This window comes from Larus michahellis, chromosome Z, assembly GCF_964199755.1.
Source record: "Larus michahellis chromosome Z, bLarMic1.1, whole genome shotgun sequence".
Taxonomy (NCBI): Eukaryota; Metazoa; Chordata; class Aves; order Charadriiformes; family Laridae; genus Larus; species Larus michahellis.
Genome location: NC_133930.1, coordinates 84,379,740 through 84,399,950, shown reverse-complemented (window position 1 = coordinate 84,399,950; position 20,211 = coordinate 84,379,740). Strand labels below are relative to the sequence as shown.

Below are 20,211 nucleotides of genomic sequence, written 5' to 3'. Positions count from 1 at the left end.
AAATTCACAGAAAGATTTCCCTAAGAAAAGTTTCGTTTTAAAGGGAGAGGTTGTTGCTCAGAGCTTGCTCAGCATTAAGCCTTTAGGCAAGTTCCTGAGGAAGGTATGAAAGGCTTGCATTCTCATTTACTGCATTTCTATACTGCGCTCAGTAATGTTCAGAGGAAAATTCACCCGGTCTCCTGCTTTAATGTGTTTTTCTTCCAGAGTGTCTGTGCAGAAGCAGAGTTAATGATTCCTGCAAGATCACCCTGCCTCCCCCTCTCAGTTCTGAAATACTTCCTCGGAATTATTTTTTTTTTTTTTTCCCAGGGGAGGAACTTTTCTTGCTCATTTACGACCCCGGATTACTGATCTAACTCTGTTTGTAATGCAATACTTGAACCCTTCAATCAGAACCGGGATATAGCACCCACAGAGATTAACAGAGAATCCAACTCTTTGGAATTCCCCCTTATTTCTGACTGTGAGTGATAGAGTGTCCTATTAAGAAACCAGCAAGGTAACCCAGTCGACAGCCTGCAGCTGCCGGTGGTTTCACTCTTGTCCCTTATCTCCCCTTCCCTCTTTTTCTTTCAGATCACTGCATATTTTATCATGTCACGATTTAAATTTCGAGCTCTCTGGCTCAGGACTGTGTCTTTATCTGAATTTGTAAAGTTCACAGATTTAGGTACTCAAAAAACGGTTAGAAGAGCATGAGCTTAGGAAACTTAGAACAACTGTGTAAATTAAAAATCCTTCCCGTCCAACAGGGTCTCTGCATCGTCTTCCAGCTCCATGAGCAGTGAGCAGAAATAACAGACTTGTTTGTATCAAACGGACTCTACTGTTTTTATTAATCAGTGTTACATGAACAGGTTAGTTAAAAAAGCTACAGTTTGTGAAATATGTCATCTAGCTACAAGATACAAATCCAGGCCAATTGCCACAGTATCTATTGATGCTCAGCCACTGTAAAAAATTTACAGTTTGTTTTCTGATATACAAAACCTCAAGCAAACATGCCTTGTTAAACGTTCAGTAAAGCTCACAGCATTCTACTACACAGTTTCATATAGTGTTTTAGTGCAAAAGGAAGTACAAATATAAAAATACTGAGGCTTGAATTAAAAAAAAAAGAAAAAAAAGAAACCACCAACAAAAAAACCCAAGCAAGCCGTGAAGTTAGAGATGAGTGTCTGCTATGGGTATTCTTCTAAGCTCTACGATCTGGGAGTTAGCCATGCTGCCACCGTCCTGGCTGCCATGACAAGATTCGTTATCGCTGACGCTGAGACCCGCACCTGAAACAGCGAAACAAACAAACAAACAAACAAAAGAATCCGTGAGAACGAAATCCCGACACAAAAAAAATGGTCATATTGTTTCCGGCTCTGCTTTATTCTGGTTGTTTAAATGCTTCCCTACCCAACAACGATGTGGCAAGTTTCCTCTTACTAGTCTACAATTCTGGAACCACAGATTATGACATTATCTGACGTAGTTTTGTACCATCCAGATACGCTTTTTCATAATTCCACTGCCAGTCACTTTATTTGTCTCAGTAAATGGTACAATAGCTATTCAGAGATTGCCTTGAAATCACAAGAGCATAAATCAAGGCCTGGCTTCGGCTGGGTTCGTGGTCTGGCTGTTAGAGTCTGGTATTTCCAAGGACTTCTTCATGAAGAATTGATTTTTAATGATGCAATTTCCCTGTTAAACTATAATTCCAGCTGTTTTAATAGGATTGTAATTTCAACATGAGAAAAGATGCTGACTAAATATTCTTTAAACCCACATTTGGCACAAGCTGGTGCATTGTGTTTTTCTTCTACTGTGAAAGAATACTAGACTTTGGTCCATGGAAACTTCCAAAACATGTCTAGAAGAGACCTCAGGAGGCCACCTTCTCCATCCTTTTGTCACAGGAGTTCTGCTAGCTTGTTGCTTCCCTGTTTTGGGGGTGGGGGGTGGGGTGGGGTTTTTTTGGGCAGGAGGTTTGAGTTGATTAGTGTAAAGTTACATAATCCTGCACTAGGTTTTATGAAATCTGTATTTTTTCCGACCACTCCTTCGAAGAATATCAGTTGTAACGATAAACTTCAGCATGTGTTCAGCTCCTCTCTTTGAGTTGCAGAGCGAATTCTGAAAAATACATGGATTTTGTCCGGGTTTAGAACACTTGGGCTTTAAATTTGTTGTGAATTGTAGAATCATAGAACAGTTTGGATTGGAAGGGACTGTAAGGATCACCTAGTTCCAACCCCCTGCCCTGGGCAGGGACACCTCCCACTAGATCAGGTTGCTCATCAGTGTAATTAGGCATGGTGTTTTCAAGACAGACTAATTTCAGGCATGGTCTTGCAGCAATGTCACTTAAAAATAACTAAGCAAGTTATTCATTTTGGGCAGAAATAGATCTGTAACTACATGCAGTTCAAGGGAGTTACAAAGGAACGACACTTGGCTCAAAAAGTCCCAAACGGGGTGTGCTGTGAGAGGCACTGATTTGCATTTTTATACTAAAAATTATTTTCAGGAATTTCTATCAGTTGTACAACGCATCTCTTATTTCTGCCTCAGCTGATATTCCAGACTTTGGCTTGTATGGCGAAAGACAAGGGTCATTACTTTTTTTTGAGTTACCTCATAACTTTCTATGCCCCCTATTGTTCCACTTCCCAAGAAGAGTACAGAAAATGGGGCAGTGGTGGGATGTTCCTTTGCTGTGGGAAGTCAGGGTGCAATCTTGAATATGGAGCTTGGTCTCGAGAACCTGAGATGAAGAAGCTACAGGACTAGGCAGGCTTTCCTGCAGAGGTCTGGGGGTTGTCCTGGTAGAGGCCCAACTCAGGTACAACACTGGGTGAACCCAGCCCTACTGCATCCAGGTGAAAAGTGGGTATTTCTGCATCGTGATCCTGCTTATACATGGTTTTGGTGTTTGGGTCGCCTTGACATCATTGACACCTACTAGATGAGTCCTGTTCTTGGGTCTGTATGACCCAAGACTCTTGAGACACCAGCAATTACTGTCAGAGTATGACAAGAGTAAAAGTCCATCAACGTACAGAGATATAATAATAAAGACAGGAAGATTAGGCTCTGAATCATTAAAATACTTGTTTATAAGTGTACTGAAGATGATTAAGCTGTACTTACTGATTTAAATTTATATGCATATTTGACCTTTTCATTGAATCATTTTCCTAATAACTAGAAGCTGCTTGAGAGTCCTGGGAAAAACAGCAATTGCATCAGCAAGTTATTTGTTTTTTTTTCTTATCTTCTCTAAAACTGTTTGTTTTAGAAAGGAAACATGAGTGTAATAGAGAAGATAAATCAGACTGCTGTATTTACCATTTGGGGATGGAAGAACAAGGTAATAACCTTGAAGTAAATAAAATACTTTGAATGGAGACACATAACAATACTTCTCATGTAGCACCAATTCATTCAAAACATTTATTTAGGCTGAAGAGGGTACAAATTTCAAAAAGGGAAAAAAAAACATTATTGAAAACATTTAAAATCATATTATATAAATATGATCATTCCGGGTTCAGATTTTAAGACGAACACTGACTGTTGGGGTTAGAAAGATATTTCTCTTACTGGTGGTTATAGTGCAATTACTCAGCACGGTGTTTCTTTAAGAAAAGAATCTTTTGCTGGTCACTACAAAAAGATTGGATACCGGTCAAATACGTTACTACATTGTGTATGTTCTTAAATACATATGTGCATACTTTGTGAATACTTTGTGCAAAGTAAGACGAGATTTTTATTTTTTTTTTTTTTGTTACCGAGGTTCTTATCAGGAACTTGGTAAACCAGAGACTGAAGTAGGCTACTTTGGGTTTACAAGGGCCTTGTTCTGCTGCTGATGCAAAGACAAACTATGCAAGGGCTGGTCCTTTTTAGGAATGAGAGCTGAAATGTAACCAGGATACCAGCTTACCAAACAGTCGGCAGAGAGGGAAGGGTACGACTGTTTACACGATGGAGTTTCACAGAGTTCATAGGTCCAGCTTGTTCTCAGATTAGAGCAAAATTTAAACACAATCAGATCCAAAAAAGCTCCCCTAGAGATGCTAGAGTTGGATGATAGCTACGTAGCAGGGAGTATTACTTTTCCCCAATTTGCGAAGAAACTATTTTAAGAAGAAGACGCAGGAAAATGAGGCCTTTCTTCCTCTCTTTCTGTATCAAAGGACTAGCTAGGAGCTGAAAAGTCACAGCTGGCTTTGCAAGCCCAGCGAGATCCCTCCAGTGACATCTACTGGTTGAAGGATTGCCTCAGCGCATTCCTACGTGCCCTTGAACACCAGCTGTTATCATCTGCTTGTTCAGAGATATCTCAGACTTTCACTAAAACATTTTAAGGGAGACGGAGTTTGTTTTGTAATTACCCTACTTATATCTCTGGGGAGACTTTTTATCTCATAAGCACTTCCATCTTGCTTTCTGAATAAATCATGTCTCATAACGTACGTTTAAGATGTATTAGATAGAAATAAATATGCTAAATGAACCAGCTTTAATTCTTCTTTCAGGGTTTTGACTTTACAGAAATGACACCAACAGAAATGCAGACTTCTATGAATAAAGTTCAGATTGGACTAAAAATGCTTCCTGGGTATTATACAGTCACGTTCAACAGCCAACAGATCGCATATTTGTGAGCAATCACAGATGAGAAGTTGAATGAATATGCAAACTGGCTATCCTTCCTTCCTTTTTTTCTGTGAAGAGAGCCCTTCAAAACAGAAATTACGTGGTTTCGTAAGGCTGGGCAAGAAGCTGGCACTTTGCCACCATCTACAATTAACCTGCCCCGTGGCAGACAGTCTCCAGGATGTTGTACTGAACACCTTTCAGAAATTTAAATTTCAATTTTTTCCTCTAGTTCTAGCCCAACATGAGACACCTAATTCTTAAAGCAGGCACCTACAGCAATAACACCAAGGTTTACAAAAGGCTGACTTTGGAACCCTAGGTGTATTGCATTGAAAGTTATGAGTTGATTTATATAGCATCATCATTGTAATAGCTCCGTTTGTGCGGGGTTTTTAACCTATATAGTATATTTTTTACAAGTATTCTTCATGTAGAATATTTATTTAGGATTTATCACATATGCCTCTATTAAGAGCAAAAATACACTGGATGTGGATGTAGCAATGTCCTCCATTGATACTGTCCGGTATATATTTGGAAAGTACCAAAAAGTGTGCTAGGCTGCTATTCTCCACTCTAACCTATAAACGTCTTTGCAAACACCCTCCTACAGGGGTGTGTCGCCAGTCAGCACTGCAGGGGTCTGAGCCTCCCTCAAAGGCTTTGCTGTGTTTTGCATTCACGTCCCACCCAAAGGAAGGAACTGGTTCGGTTTTGTGCATCACAAAAGGGGGAGGACAAGAGCATTTGTCGGAGATGGGGATATGGATGGAGACTCCAAGATCAGGAAAGCTAGTGTGCATTTATGGTATTTGTGCTTTCGAGCAAAGCTGATGGAGAGTGTGTTGCTCTGGGACAGATTCCATCTACTTTTATCCCTTTTTAACTCCCCAGCTCTAACCAGAGTAGAAGTCCTTAGGGAATTCTGCTACATCGGGCTTTAGCCTCACTGACAGTAACATATGACTCTGTGACAATCTGGAGGGCAATGGTCTTATTAAATTGCCTATCAATGTAAACCATGCATAAGAAATCAGAGCAAAACGCTCCAAAATGACAGTGCTTTTAAAGTTAATTAGTGCAATTAACAAAAACTAATTAGTAAATAATTATCCTCAGTAGAAGCTAAGCCTTTTGTTAATTATAAAAACCATAAATGAAATATAATAAAATAAATATTTTATGCCAAACTCATAAACATTAAACAACATGTTTTAGCACATATCAATAGGCAGGATGTATCCCTAAATTATTTTTTCCTGCCATAATTGTTCTATAATTTCCTTCACATAAACTGCCTTGGAGCTGGCTGTCCTTCCAAAAGATTCCCACAGTGTAAGAGATGAGGTGATGCAGTGACCATCGTGAATCCTAACCATATATTTCTGTATGGACACGAAATTATTTGATGGAAAGGAGGAATTCATTGCTAAGGCACTCAGAGACCATGGCTTTATGATATAAGAAGTCCAGCTTTGGGATTTCTTGCACCAAACAAAAAATTCTACGGCCACGTGATGCAAAGGTTGCATAAAGCTATCAGAAAAGCTGGCTAAGAAACAGTACGCTGTTGTCCACCTAATTTGCTAGAAATGCAGTCGTATGCCTTCATCTGACCCAGTCGGTGTTTCAGGTTAATCTGTAATTAGGCCCAGCATTAATGATTACGGAACCAAGGGCTAAGTGCACAGTTCTACAACACATTTCTTTAGCAATAAGGCCAAGTGTGCCAACGCATCTATTTGCGGAGCTGCGCTGCGAACTGCAAATTACTAAACCACTGCAAGTTAAAGAATAAAGCTGTGCTGTGGGGGTTGGTTTGATTTCTTTTTTAACCTGCACCAGGCATCCTTCGTTTCTACCGCCCAGAGCGGCCAGCTGCCGCACAAGGGTGGGGCAAAGGGGGAGGAACGAGATTTTAGCGTTGCTGTGATTATACCCTCATTCTTACTGATCTTGGCTGCCAGATTAAACCTCGCGGCTACAGACAGCGAGCATAAATTAAAGTAACCTTCAGACAGCTCCGAACGACATAAGCAGAAAGGACAGATGAAGTGCAAAGAGGCATAAAGACATTTTTGCATACTCCTCTGCTAATCAGTGCTGATCCTCAGCCAACCTTCTGAGTGGGAGCTAATATTTTAGCACAGCTACGGCTGAGTTTGGTTATAGATTGACAGCTTTAGGTAAGGACAGATAACAGAGGTTTCTGTTTCTGCTTATCAGAGGTAAAGCTCAAGCAATACTAGAGCAAGCATTTCTATTCTTCCTTTATACCCAAAAGCTGTACCTCCCCCGTTTAGGAGTGATAAAAACAGCTAATGTGGTGCAAAGCACCTTTTTTGCCCTGCTCTCCCAGGGGCTTGTCTGCTCCAGATGAGGAATTCTCAGCCCACTGAAATAAAGCCTGGTCTAAAAAGGTTTGAGAAGCACTGCTTACAGCAAAAGACAGAGAAGAGCAAGGGGGCAAAAAGGCACCCAACTGCCCAGACATTTTAGCCTACTTGGAGAAGAGGTGTTGGTCTTCCAGTTGCTGATGGCCACTGCTTCCTTGGAGCTGGGACTGGTGCTCAAATGGCATCAAACTGACTTGGAGTCGCAAGGGGAGAGGGAGAGAGATAGGGAGAAGAAGAGGAAAAGGAGAAGTCTCTAACCTGAGTTGTTGCGGTTTCATGTGAGTACGAGCAACAATCCAAGAGAGGAAGGACAGACGTGCTGCCAGGAGGGACCGGGAGACAGGTTCCTCTCGGTGCCTGCTAGCTTAACTGTACCATAAAATTCCCGGCAGACCACAGCTCGGTGAATAAGCCTGTACTGCCAAAGACAGAAGAAATCCCACTTTCCACCTCCTCATCTGCCTATTTATTGCTTCCATGCAGTTCCCTGCCTCTTGCCATGGGGAGCACCTTGACTCCTTGGCCATGCACTGAACTGGACTCGAGAGCAGGTCTGGATGAAAACAGTAAAACAGATAAAATTTTTAGTTACAGAAGAGCTCACCGTTTTTGGCTTAAAGATTGTGTTGAGATACAGCTTCTACCTAAGGCAGTAGCTGATAAACATTTACTTTGCTGGTTAAAGCTACTCTAGCCTCAACACCATCTCTTCATTTTGGCATGTTCAAATATTGTGTGTGGGCCTGGAACCAGATTGGACAACTGATTTGGCTTAGAAATAATCTTTTTTGCCCCTGTAATGTTGCTGGGGACACAGTCTGGGCACACCAATAAGCATTGGGGTAAAATGGTCAGGTATTACTTGAATTAGTAACAGGAACAAAAATATTTTTCTCCAACTGCGGCCTGAGGTCTCTGCTTCAAATCACATTAATACAAAAGACTCATAAGATAGTAACATATTGATAAAGAAGGCTGAAAAATTTATGTAAAATAATCAAAATCTGGTTCTAGCCCTACTTCCTTTAGAAGGACTGAAAACAATTTAACTAAGGATGGAGCTTGAGGATTTATTATAAAAATCATTAAATGCTAAAGTTGTGGTGAATTATATTAACCACGCGTTTTAACTACTGCTGTTTCTAGATTGTTCTTCATGATTTAAGACTCAGTCCTCCACAGTGTGTAGAGTTTACTGCAGAAAATAGGCCAACTGATGCCGACTCAGCCAATTAAGCAGTAAACATCGTGTGCGATGGTGGGAGTTTTGGATGTGAATGGCTTCGTATCGTATTAACTATCTATAAATTATCTGGCTTCCTTCAAAATATTCAGGAAGGAGTAAAAAAGTAAAAGCTGCCTTCTCAGGTACTTAAAAAATGTTTGCAACTGTAAGCCTATGCACCTAGATTTGAAGGTCTTGCCCAAAATCTTTATCTGCATAACAAAGTAAAAGTAGTCTGCAAAATGTCCAGGAAAGTTAATAGGTGCAATACAGATTTTGTGACAATCTTCATAAAAATTTGTATTTCTCAGCACTAGGCCAGTTATTAGTCTTCCAGTTTTCTTCATAATTAGAAGAGCTTCCTGCAATGGAAATTAGCTTAGGAGGTAAAGTATTATGAATATAGTGAATAAAACTACCCCTTCATTATTCCCAGTCTTCTGACCAGTTTAACTGTTTTCCCTTGGTGTCACTGAAGGGATCAAACTCCTGAAATTATTGGCGCCAGAGCACTTAACCTGCTAATGTCACCGGTACCTCGCTGCTGTCTCTTGCAAGGCTTGATGGTATCCCCAAAGATCATTCATAGGTGACCTCCTACTGCCAAGCCAGTCCATTTGTATTTCACCTGGTGGCTAGACAACGCGTGTTTGGGTTACCATCTGTAGGTCTTATCAGGTGGTGCTGCTCCTTTGCCTTCGTGGTCATCTTATCAGTCATTCCCATATTGACCTATCTTTGAATCAGGTTTCACTTCATTTCTTCCACCGGTGACCACATCTGGCTATCTATTTATATCATCATTTGAATAACCTTGATTTTCATTGGTGGAGTGGGTGGGATGGCAGAAAAGTAATAGATAACTGAGGGCAAAGCCTGGGATTTTGAAGACTTGAACTCTAAGGCTACTGAGAGGAATCTAATTACAAATTTTTTGTTTTATAGGTGCAGTTTGAGTGTGGGCACCTGGAGTGGCCTCCCCTGCTTCCATCCTCCAGCAGCATGGTGAGCTCATCACACCTGGCTCTTGTGTTTGAGCAGAAGTCTAGTTTATCTTTCTAGCGTACACTGTTTTTCAGATTGAAATGTATTTTGTATAAGTAATTTGTCCTACACTTATTGGGAAAATCAATTTTTATGAAGTTATGCTGCTTTTCACGGATATATATGCACATATAAAAAATAAAGATAATCGTTGTATATACTCTATATATCAATTTGAAAAATAAAGGAAAAGAAAAAGCCCATGGCTAGAGGCAGCAAGTTAGCCATTTAAGCACTTGTGAAAAAATGTCAGATCCTCCAATCTGCTGTTACTTTCTGTAGGTCTGCTTATCATCATGACTCAAAACATTTTTTGCAGACTGCTCCTCTGTTATTTTAGATAGCCTGCACAATATTTTTCATGCAATAGCAGTCCAGGGCAAAGCCATTTTACCTCATATTTTCACTGGCAATCAGATTGTATTAACGGATCTCATTAATTGGGTCTCAGGGAATGGTGACACCATTAGGGGTGAAGAACACATAACCTTTGAGGAACAGGGAGAAGAGTCACTCACCAGTCTTTAAAGCAAATATTAGGTCATCAAACTCCTGTGATTCCTCATCAGCAACCAATGAGCTGGTACTAAATCCCCCAGAAGGGTGGAAAACATTGCCATTTTGTGGACTCTGCTTAAAGGCAGCACTAGCTTGACTAGCAGGCTGCAAGGATGCCCTCTCCCAGTCTGCAGGCACCTGTAAAGTTTAAAAAGACACAGAGATGCAGTAACCATCAAAACTATAGTACAGAAACTGAAAAGTATGACCAGAGCTGAACTCAAGACCAAGAGATTTTGGAATCAGCTATTCTGTCACTTCTATAGTGAACCAGGTAGCCTTTTTTTGCCCCCTAAAATAAATAAATTATATATACATATATATATATAAAAGTAACTTGATTACAAGTCATTTAACATGTGTTTATTATGCCTGTCCTAGTTATCTCAAAAAGTTAAAAAAATATTACTATTTTTGAACATTGGCCCCTGTTATGGAGAACTTTAAATTAAAGCACTGAAAGGTTCCAGCTCACTCCACTCTTACCACTGCCTCTTCCTCTGCTGGACCATCTTCTCCTTTCCATAACCACTAATCATAATTACTTCCCATTATATGATCTACAGTTGGCAACCCACTGCTTCCCATGTTTACCAATACAATATTTTGAAGTAATTTGTCAGTCTTTGAAGGTTCTGGTGGTGGTATAAAGCCCTTCAGCTTTGATACCAACTTCGCTATAGTTCATCTGCCACTTGAGTTTAAGGTGGAGCCGCACAAAGAATCAGAATTTCAGTTCTTGAGAAAAGACGTGGCTTTGAAAATCTATTTCCTCCTTAAATGTGATTAAAAGCCAAAATACTGAACTCTAAAAAATATATATTTTAGGACAATCAAAATGTATTTCCTTGGTTTATTGCTCATCAACTGCTCAGTAGCCCCAGAACATACAAGCTCGCCATGTAGAGTCGAGAAGCTATGCTCTCCACTAAACTGGGGAGTCAGGCACCACCTTAGATGAGACGCTGAGAAGTCAAATAAATTCAGTGGTCTGCCAGAAGGCAGCTGAGGAGCTTTAAAATCCGGACAAACCTACTGTCAAGCAGGTAGAGAAAGGGGCAAAACTGCTGCCAGGTGAGCAGCTTGTTTTCCACAAAAATCATTGCTAGTACCGACATGTTCCCTTGAAATATTTCAATTACACGAAATAACTTTTTTTTTTCTTTTCCTGGAAAAACCGTTTAGCTGGAAAATTTTCAACCAGCTCTATCAACCTGCACATGTACATAGCAGCAAAAGTCACCTTGGTTTACTAGAGGTAGTGAAAAGTGATACTAGCAGCATCCCAGTTCCAGCAACAAACAGATTGAAAATCATCTCCCTCAAAATTTATTCCTCTCCTCTCCTCCCTTCCCTTCCCTTCCCTTCCCTTCCCTTCCCTTCCCTTCCCTTCCCTTCCCTTCCCTTCCCTTCCCTTCCCTTCCCTTCCCTTCCCTTCCCTTCCCTTCCCTTCCCTTCCCTTCCCTTCCCTTCCCTTCCCTTCCCTTCCCTTCCCTTCCCTTCCCTTCCCTTCCCTTCCCTTCCCTTCCCTTCCCTTCCCTTCCCTTCCCTTCCCTTCCCTTCCCTTCCCTTCCCTTCCCTTCCCTTCCCTTCCCTTCCCTTCCCTTCCCTTCCCTTCCCTTCCCTTCCCTTCCCTTCCCTTCCCTTCCCTTCCCTTCCCTTCCCTTCCCTTCCCTTCCCTTCCCTTCCCTTCCCTTCCCGCCTCGCCCCTCTTTTCCAAATTAATTTTATTCTACTTTTATTCTGTTCTATTAAAATTTCCAGAAATTTCACACAGCATGACTTTGGAAAATTAAAAACTTAAAACTCATCTAAGAACTATAGTAAGATGAAAAAAATAACTTGATGTTTTGATTTCTCATGACCTACTTTTGACCACACTTTAATTGGTCTCTATAACAACCTGAAGGTTCGAGTAGAAAAAGGGAAATTCTCTAGGTGGGATGTTACCAGGGAGTTGTAAGTTCCAAGAATATCACCATGGATAAAGATAACATTCAGATATCATTTTTTATGGTAAAAAAATAAATAATAATCCCCTCCCCCGCAAACACAACTTGTAATAATTAGCATCTCATTCCTGCGTATTACACTTCAGTACTGCCACGTAAATCTCCAGGTACATTTTCAATACACAAGGTAATGACTATAAAGCACTGTTACCTCTTCCATAGCACTGATGAGGTTCTGAGTGGACTTGCTGATCTCTCCACCTGCAGCTGGCAGACCACTGCCATGTGTGAAAAAAGCCGATCCTGGAGTTGTATGCCCATTCATGTCTACGGTATAACTTGCTTTCACAGGACAGCAAAGTTGGTTGTGCAGGATAAAATATACCACAAAGACATAAAGACCCTGAAACGGAGAGAGAAGAACATCGTCAGGGTGTGAAATGAAGGGAGCTTAGATCAGAGTTTGAACGCAGTCATGGCAAGGTCCTCTATGCTGTCGCAGATGCTTTCCCTTACGCTAGCAATCCGTGCTTCAAAGGGCTGCAGCCAGTTTCTACAGAAAATAAGAGATGATATCACTGCCCACCAGAGATCTGGAAGTTAAAAGTAAGTTCATATCCTGGGGCCTCCAGCTAAACACACACACACACACACACACACAAAACACAACCCAAAAGAGTCATTGAAAATGATTATTTGGTTGAACCCACACAGCTGCAAAGCAAAGCCAAGATCCCAACAAGAACAAAACCAACTCGAGTTTCACAGTTGTCATAATAGTGAAAATGTGGTTAAGGGCCGCCTTTACAACAGGATTTGGCTGCTGGCCCCTAGCCACAATTCTGTATTTCCTGACTGACCTGCCGGCTCTTTGCATTCCTGCCCAAATTTCGATCTCGTGCAAACTGCACTGCTGCCGTCACAGATACCAAGTTGTAGCTAGAAATTAGATGCACTATGATATCCACTAATTCAACACTTTCATTTGTGATTACTACAAAGGCTCTGCTGTATGCCTCTGCAGTTCTTCTTTAAAACTTGCTAATTTTGACCTTTAGACTTAGCCAAGAAAAGTATTATAACCATGTCTTCTGTTTGCAAAGAAATCCAGTGATTGAACTTCTTGAATATGAAATCTGACTTTGTCTAATTCTTAAGTTGCACTAATACTGAGGGAAAAGAATCCATTTCAATTGATAAATAAACCAGTTCAATAATTAATAAAAAAGAGGTTAACCAAAAGATTACAAAAATCCTGGATTCTTCCTGATTGCTGCGACACAATTACATTTGCATTGGTTTTTTTGTATCTCACATTGTCCTCTAGACCCCTGAAACCAGTTGAACTAAGCAGAACAATTTATTGGAAAAGTACCCATTGGCATTAAAGTAATAACTGGGATTATAACTAGTAAAGAGTTTCACCTATTTATGTTTGGGAATTCCTAATGGAAGGAATCTTGAAAATACACGGAGACTGCAAATACGCAACATAGATGTTCATTACCCCAACCCTGTAAAACAGGCAGCATTAAACCACACTTTATGATCCACAGATTCATAATTTCTAATGCTAACACTATATGTCAAAACAGTCTGATCCATAATATCAAGTATATATAATATCAAATATCCAAGTGGTACATAACAGAAGTTTACGGGATTCGATGGGATTTCAATCTCAGCTGGTCAAGCACTGGGAATACCCTCACACAGCTGCTGTAAAGCCAAACAGCTCTGCGTGCACATTTTTAACAGCAAACCAGCAAACAAAAGTCTTAAAAACAACTATTTTGAGAGAACATTTTCCCACTTTTCCAGATTATTGTTCTTTGTCACGAGGACCCAGAACAGTTAACTCAGGGGAAATTTCTTTGTGATACGTGTAAGTAAATACATTCCAAAAACCTGATGCAAACACATGTTGCACTTAAGAGACACTAAAAAGGAACTAAAATGTCCTTTCATTCTATAAACAAATCCAAGGACTCTGATGTAGGTCAAGCATAATGGGACCAGCAAATGGACTTCTTTTAATTTAAGTTGTTTAATGGATGTGACGAGGATAAAAAACCTAAGAAGAACAGATAACAGTGACGACACTGAATTCAGAGCAGCCTCTGGCATTTTGGTCTCTAAGGACATAGCCACAAAAGTTGCACACACGTTTCAAGTGGTTTTGTACTTTTCACGAAAGCCCATTAGCTGAAAATGCTGCACAGCCCTGTCTTAGAATTGCAGGGACGTAAGGCGTTGGTGTGCAAAGCCTGTTTGCTCTCCTGTGCAGCCCCAAGTGTGGGCACTCATTCTTCCAAAACAAATAAACATGGAATAAAGTGCCACAATTATCTCTTTAACTCATTCCTGATTTAAGTCTCTGTGTGTTTCGGATAGTGCTGTTTCTGAGGAACTGTTGCTCTGGCAGAACCACAGAAAGGCATTTTGACACCCAAAGCATCCTCCTTACTGCCACTCCTGCCAGCTGCCGCCACTTCTGCCCCTCCCTGTCGTCCAGAGACGCAGACCCTCATGCAGGGCAGCAGGACAGCATCGCTGAGATGCATCGCCTCGCGTGGGACTCCTGCTGCAGACCTCCTTTCCTCAAGGCTGATAAGGATATGAGCGATTCAGAGAACTGCCACGTATTGATGGTGATGAGATGGCTCCTCTGGGTCTTTCCATAATAAGCACATGGACCAAGGTAGGTTATTTGACTTCTCCAAGGAAAGCAGGAGTCACACACTGGGTTAGCTCACAATAACAAAAGCTGTCAGGTTTACTTCCCCTGCCCTTGTAAAATACAACTGCAATGCCTTACAAACAGAAGGTTAAGAAACTATTATAACTAGGAAAACCCAACTCTCTGAAGTAAGTTACGCGTTGACACAGGAACTGTGTTGCTGGGTAGAAGATTTCTTGCTTAGCTGGAAAAAGGATGGAACCTTCTTTGACCCATATTCCTACCCAAATCTAGAGTCTCAAGAAGATATACTCTGTAAAGGTGAGTTCTTATGTGCCACCACTATGGTTTTGTCTGAAGCATCAAAAGGGGTTTGTGGTCTTACATTCGCTACCCTGTGTCTCCATTGGAAACCACTGCAACTGAATTTTAGGAAATCAAAACAAGGCAAACGGTCCTGCCCAAACACAGAGTTCCAATGATCGTACACATGAAGATGCCATGGATCAAGCTGCATTGATCCGTGCTTATTTTAGCACCAGCAGTCACCAGGCTGTTTACTCGGAAGGAGCGCGGGCAGGATGCAGACACTCGCCTTGTGTCACTGCAACCACAGTTCTCACTATCTCAGTGGGTTTTTCCAAAATCACTAGTTTGAGAATTGAATTGTCCTTCATCAGACTTTCAATACTCATGATGTTCCTTTTCCCTTCATCCTTTAATATTGTAAAAATAGTCTTAAAGTACTATGAAAATAAGGTTGTTGGCATTGCAATATATGTTTCACTGTTTATCATACAAACAACTCTGGCCAAGTTGGCACCACTTTACTGTTTCAAGGGACGCATGAACATTGTCCTTGACAGTTGGACAGCACATAACCTGTGAAGACATGGTGAGGGAAGCGGGCTTTTCAGTGTGAAGAAGGCTCAGGGGGTAATTAATAGCCATTAAATGCTATTAGCCTTCCAATGTACAAAAGGTGGTTACCAAGAAGACAGAGGAGCATGGGTTGGAGCCCCTCTGCTGTGAGGACAGGCTGAGAGAGCTGGGGGTGTTCAGCCTGGAGAAGAGAAGGCTCCGGGGAGACCTTAGAGCCCCTTCCAGTCCCTGAAGGGGGCCTACAGGAAAGCTGGGGAGGGGCTGTTTGCAAGGGCATGTAGCGACAGGACGAGGGGCAATGGTTTTAAACTAGGGCAGGGCAGGTTTAGATTAGACATTAGGAAGAAGTTCTTTACAACAAGGGTGGTGAGACACGTCCCAGGTTGCCCAGAGAGGTGGTGGAGGCCCCATCCCTGGAGACATTCAAGGCCAGGCTGGATGAGGCTCTGAGCAACCTGATCTAGTTGAAGATGTCCCTGCTCACTGCAGGGGGGTTGGACTAGATGGCGTTTAAAGGTCCCTTCCAACCCAACACATTCTATGATTCCACGATTCTATGATTCTATGGCAGGAGAATGACATACTGGTCCTAAATTGAAACATGGGAGGTTCCAACTGGATATTTACTATGAGGATAATTAAGGTCTGGAACAAGTTTCCCAAAGAGGCTGTGGAAAGTTCTCTACAGGAGAAGGTGGGAGGTTTTCCTGGTACATTTTATAATTTGTGGGAGGGTTTTGTGTATGCATGTGTGTGAGGAGGTTTCTCATACACAACAGCTTGATTTATTTATTCTGCAGAGTGACAGCTGCAGGAAGCTAGTAAACCATGGACAAACTTCCATAGCTGTCAATAAAAGGAGAGAGTACATTTTACACTTCATAAGATCACATGCAAAGCTGGTGGACCGATCTGTAGAAAGCTTTCATTGAGCATTTGACACTTGTAGTCTCTCTGTCCCTTTATCCTCTAATTCTGCATGTTCCAGCTCCCTGTGCTGCCACTACAGTATGTCTAAATTTGGAAACTGAGATAACTCTGCTAATAGTAATGAGAAAGGACACAACAGACTGTGGGCCATCAACAAACCTCTTCTTTATCTCCTGTTTACACACTGAGAGAAAGCCAAGATGCATACTGTATCCCATAATTTTAAATTGGTCTTGTAAGATAAAGGACTTTTATTGCTCTAATGAACACTAATACATCAAGGCATTAGATTATTTTTTTTAAAACTAAAATACACCATAATTCTCACACAGGTATTTTCATCCATAGCCGAGATACCCTACACTGAAATTGAAAAATCTGTTTTTCCAAGGAGAAGTGGATTCAGATAATCTCACCTATTTTAGAGGAACAGTATTTCTATTTATAAAACTAAAGTATCTTTGTAGGACTTTTGGTAAAGAGAAGTCATTTGAGCACTCCATTTGAACAGCACCTCAACCTATTTCAGGGTATTTATCAGTACTAAAAAAAAATCCAGTGCACTCTACAGATGCACTCTTTGAGTTTTTATTTTAATTTGGAAAATTTTATTTGATAACTGTCATCATGTGACTATATCACCAATCATGTGATGAAAAAACAACATGAAAGTTGTTTTTTCAAAGGAGACTATTTTAAGTGAAATCAGTGCTTGTGGAGAGAGCTTATAGAATCACAGAACGGTCTGGGTTGGAAGGGACCTTAAAGACCACCTAGTTCCAACCCCCTGCCCTGGGCAGGGACACCTCCCACTAGACCATGTTGCTCACAGCCCCGTCCAACCTTGTGTTAGACCACAAAAAGACCTCTGCATCCAGAACTGGGTCACTATGATCCTTAGATCACCGTGGCTATAACATCACTATTATTTTTAAAGTTACACATTTATTGGTGCCAGGTGATAAAAACCCCAAGAAATCACACCAACAGGTATCTCTGCCAACAGAAGAGTTGTCTTTACTCGGATCAACTTTTGCGACATGCTGTCTGTAGTCACCATAGAGGAATTTCTGCATGCTGGTTTACACTCTGGTTAGTTTCACTTTAGTGTTTAATTTTATCAGGGTTTAATCTTATTCTCTGTCTGGACTATGCTAATTTACTCTTGGCAACCAGTCCTAGAAAGTCCTTTTCTTGTCAGTTTAATGGTCAGGCTGGGTGGCTGTCGATGGCCACGGGTGCTGCTGCCATTCCTGGTGGCAGCATCTTGGCTCATGCTTGTGCACCTTAATGCCTTAGCTGACTTCTTGTGAACTTCCCTGGGGATTTCACTAATTTACTGGAAGTTCTTATGTTGCAGACTTCTCTTTTCTCACGTAGTTTTCCATCACTGGCCAGTCAAAGCCTGCTTTGGATTAACACTGATTTGCGTAACAAGTGCCTACTGCTTTTGCCAAAATTGCTGGTCTGATTAATCCAGATAATTCGCATGTTTCACCATATCCAGGAAGCTCATATCTACATGGCAAAAAAAGGTCTCACAATGTTAAAGGAACCATATTCAGGAAATTATCATCAGGGCCATTGTACAACGTGTGATATATATTTGGTGTCGTTGTCTTTCCTAATCTATTTTTGGAAGAAAATTAGACACGGAATTGAATATTCATATGCACAGTTATTAATGGTAGCCAAGTGACACACTTAAAGCATATATAATTCTCTATTTCCTACTGCAAGTTTCCTTGTTTTCAGAGATAATTATGATAAATTGCATACACAGCATTTTTGTGCTTGTCTAGATATCAAAAAGCAGACTTTAATGTACATTTTATTTTTCTGTATCTTCTTCAACCATATTTTTCTTTGAGAACAGCTTGAAGATCTTTTATTGGTGTCATCATGACAGAAGCATCATCTTATTCACATGATACTATATCCTACGCCATAACTTAAAATCTCCCACTCATAGCTCTCCACAAATATTAACCTTTGAAATGCAAATCAGATCCTTCTGTTTAAATCTAACTCTTTTTCTTTGCATTCAGATTGACTGTTGTGAAAGTCTTATCCCTAGCAGTGCAACCCTACCCACTGGTGATCACACTTAATAAGTTGATTTTGGACCTGCTGTGTATCATCAAGGGTTTGACTGTTATTTGCCATTAAGCACCATTTTTGATGAAGCTGTTACCATTCTTATCATTCATATCATTTCACTTATCACAGTTTCTATTGGGAACATTTACTGCTTATCTGCACTTTGCCGCCTGAAGTATTAACTCTCCATTTTGCTCTGGAGGAAAAGACTCGTGTCAGTTAAAGCTGAAGTTCTAAAAATTCACACCAAAACCAAAAGACAATGATAAATGTAATTGAGGACTGCCATCTCATACCATCTTGGTAGGCAGCCTCGTAATACCGCTTGTTGAACCAGTCACCACCGCACACACATACACATACATGCGCAGAAGTCACCTTAAAAATGGAACAAAGAAAAGTAATCATTCATGTATCTATCATTAAATTAAGAATGTATTTACAGATTTGCACCAAGAGCTATTTTAAGTGCTTTCTGCTTCTTAAAGTTAAAATTCCACAGAGGAACAGGTTACGGGTAGATTTTATGGTGATAAAAATACTGTGCTTTCAGCATTATGAATACATTTTGCCAACATTAATGTAACACCTGAAACTTAGTCTAAACCACCAAGTTTCTCTTTATGCAGAGACAGATATGCCAAGACCATGCTGAATCTTGCAGTTTCTACCCAAAGCCAAAGCCACAAATCCCTTTCTGGCAAACTGCATTCAGCTCAGATTTAGTCTACCACTTGGCTGAGGCTTACCTGAAAGGTTCACAAACTTTGGCAAACCTTTAAAAGGCAGATTTGCTTGGATACTTGGGATTCACTATAAATATTCCGCATAGCTCCCAGCACACTGTCAGCTACTCCCACACAACAGTCATTTGTACCTCTGATTTCAGCCCTGCAAGTATCAGAAAAGGTTTTGGAGTGGGATTTTTTTGTCGTTGTTGTTGTTGTTGTCATTGGTTGTTTTAACAGGACAGACTGAAATTTTAAGAGAGGTGTTCAGCTTGAAGATGCACTGAAAATGCAGATAATTAGCCCAACTTGCCAGATGTGGAGATTGGGATGGTATAAGATTCCACCACTTCCTTCCAACCGTGTTATCCTGGAAATACCGAGAAAGCCCTATTTTCATATTTCAGCTTAGCTGAGGAAGAAATAAACGCTGAGTCGAAGACCGAAGGTACAAACAGTGGGACAGGCGTGATCTGTGGAAGGCAAACACGGGAGAGCCATCATGCAGAAGCAGCTTGCGATTCCCCTCCGCAGCTCTGGCTGCAGTCCCTCCTTAAGGAGCTCTGTGAGGTTTAGTAAATCACACCAACCACAGGTGGTCACAGGAGGCAGACAAAGCAGACAAGCACCCCATCGCCCCCTGTCTCTGCCCCATCTCTCTGCCCATGGCTTTCTTCCCCTCTGCTGGATAGCATCCCTTCATGAGGTCCTCTTCTCGTGCTTTGTGCCATGTGGAGGACCTCTCTGGTAGCAGAAAGCAGCCAGATCACATATCATTGAAAGGCAGAATATTTATCCACTGGTGAACCTTACACTAAAAAAGGAAAACCAGGAAGACCAAAAGATGTAAGGTTATTCCTCACATATTTTTCAGCTGCATTGACTGTAAAGACCTAGAAATATCGGAGGTCATGAACTTGCACCTATGCTTTACAATATTTTGTAAACATTTACTCTCATACTTGCTTTCCAAGGTAAACATTTATAACCTTACATTTCAGCTCACACCGTACAGTCTAAGCCTACCACTGTTTTAATTTCTTTCTGAAAC

General features: G+C 40.9%; 1 protein-coding gene across 4 annotated transcripts in view; it reads right to left on the bottom strand.

Annotated features, from left to right (window-relative positions):
• Positions 1-200: 200 nt before the first annotated feature.
• The window catches only part of ADGRV1 (adhesion G protein-coupled receptor V1), a 291,124-nt gene continuing 271,113 nt past the window's right edge, over positions 201-20,211 (bottom strand). For all 4 annotated transcript variants that reach the window (XM_074570871.1, XM_074570873.1, XM_074570872.1 and 1 more), the window contains 3 exons: positions 12,052-12,243; positions 9,849-10,026; positions 201-1,286 (listed from right to left, as the gene is read on the bottom strand). In XM_074570871.1, the coding sequence (XP_074426972.1) occupies positions 1,168-1,286; positions 9,849-10,026; positions 12,052-12,243 (489 nt within the window). In that variant the 3' untranslated portion in view covers positions 201-1,167. The remainder of the gene's footprint in view (positions 1,287-9,848; positions 10,027-12,051; positions 12,244-20,211) is intronic.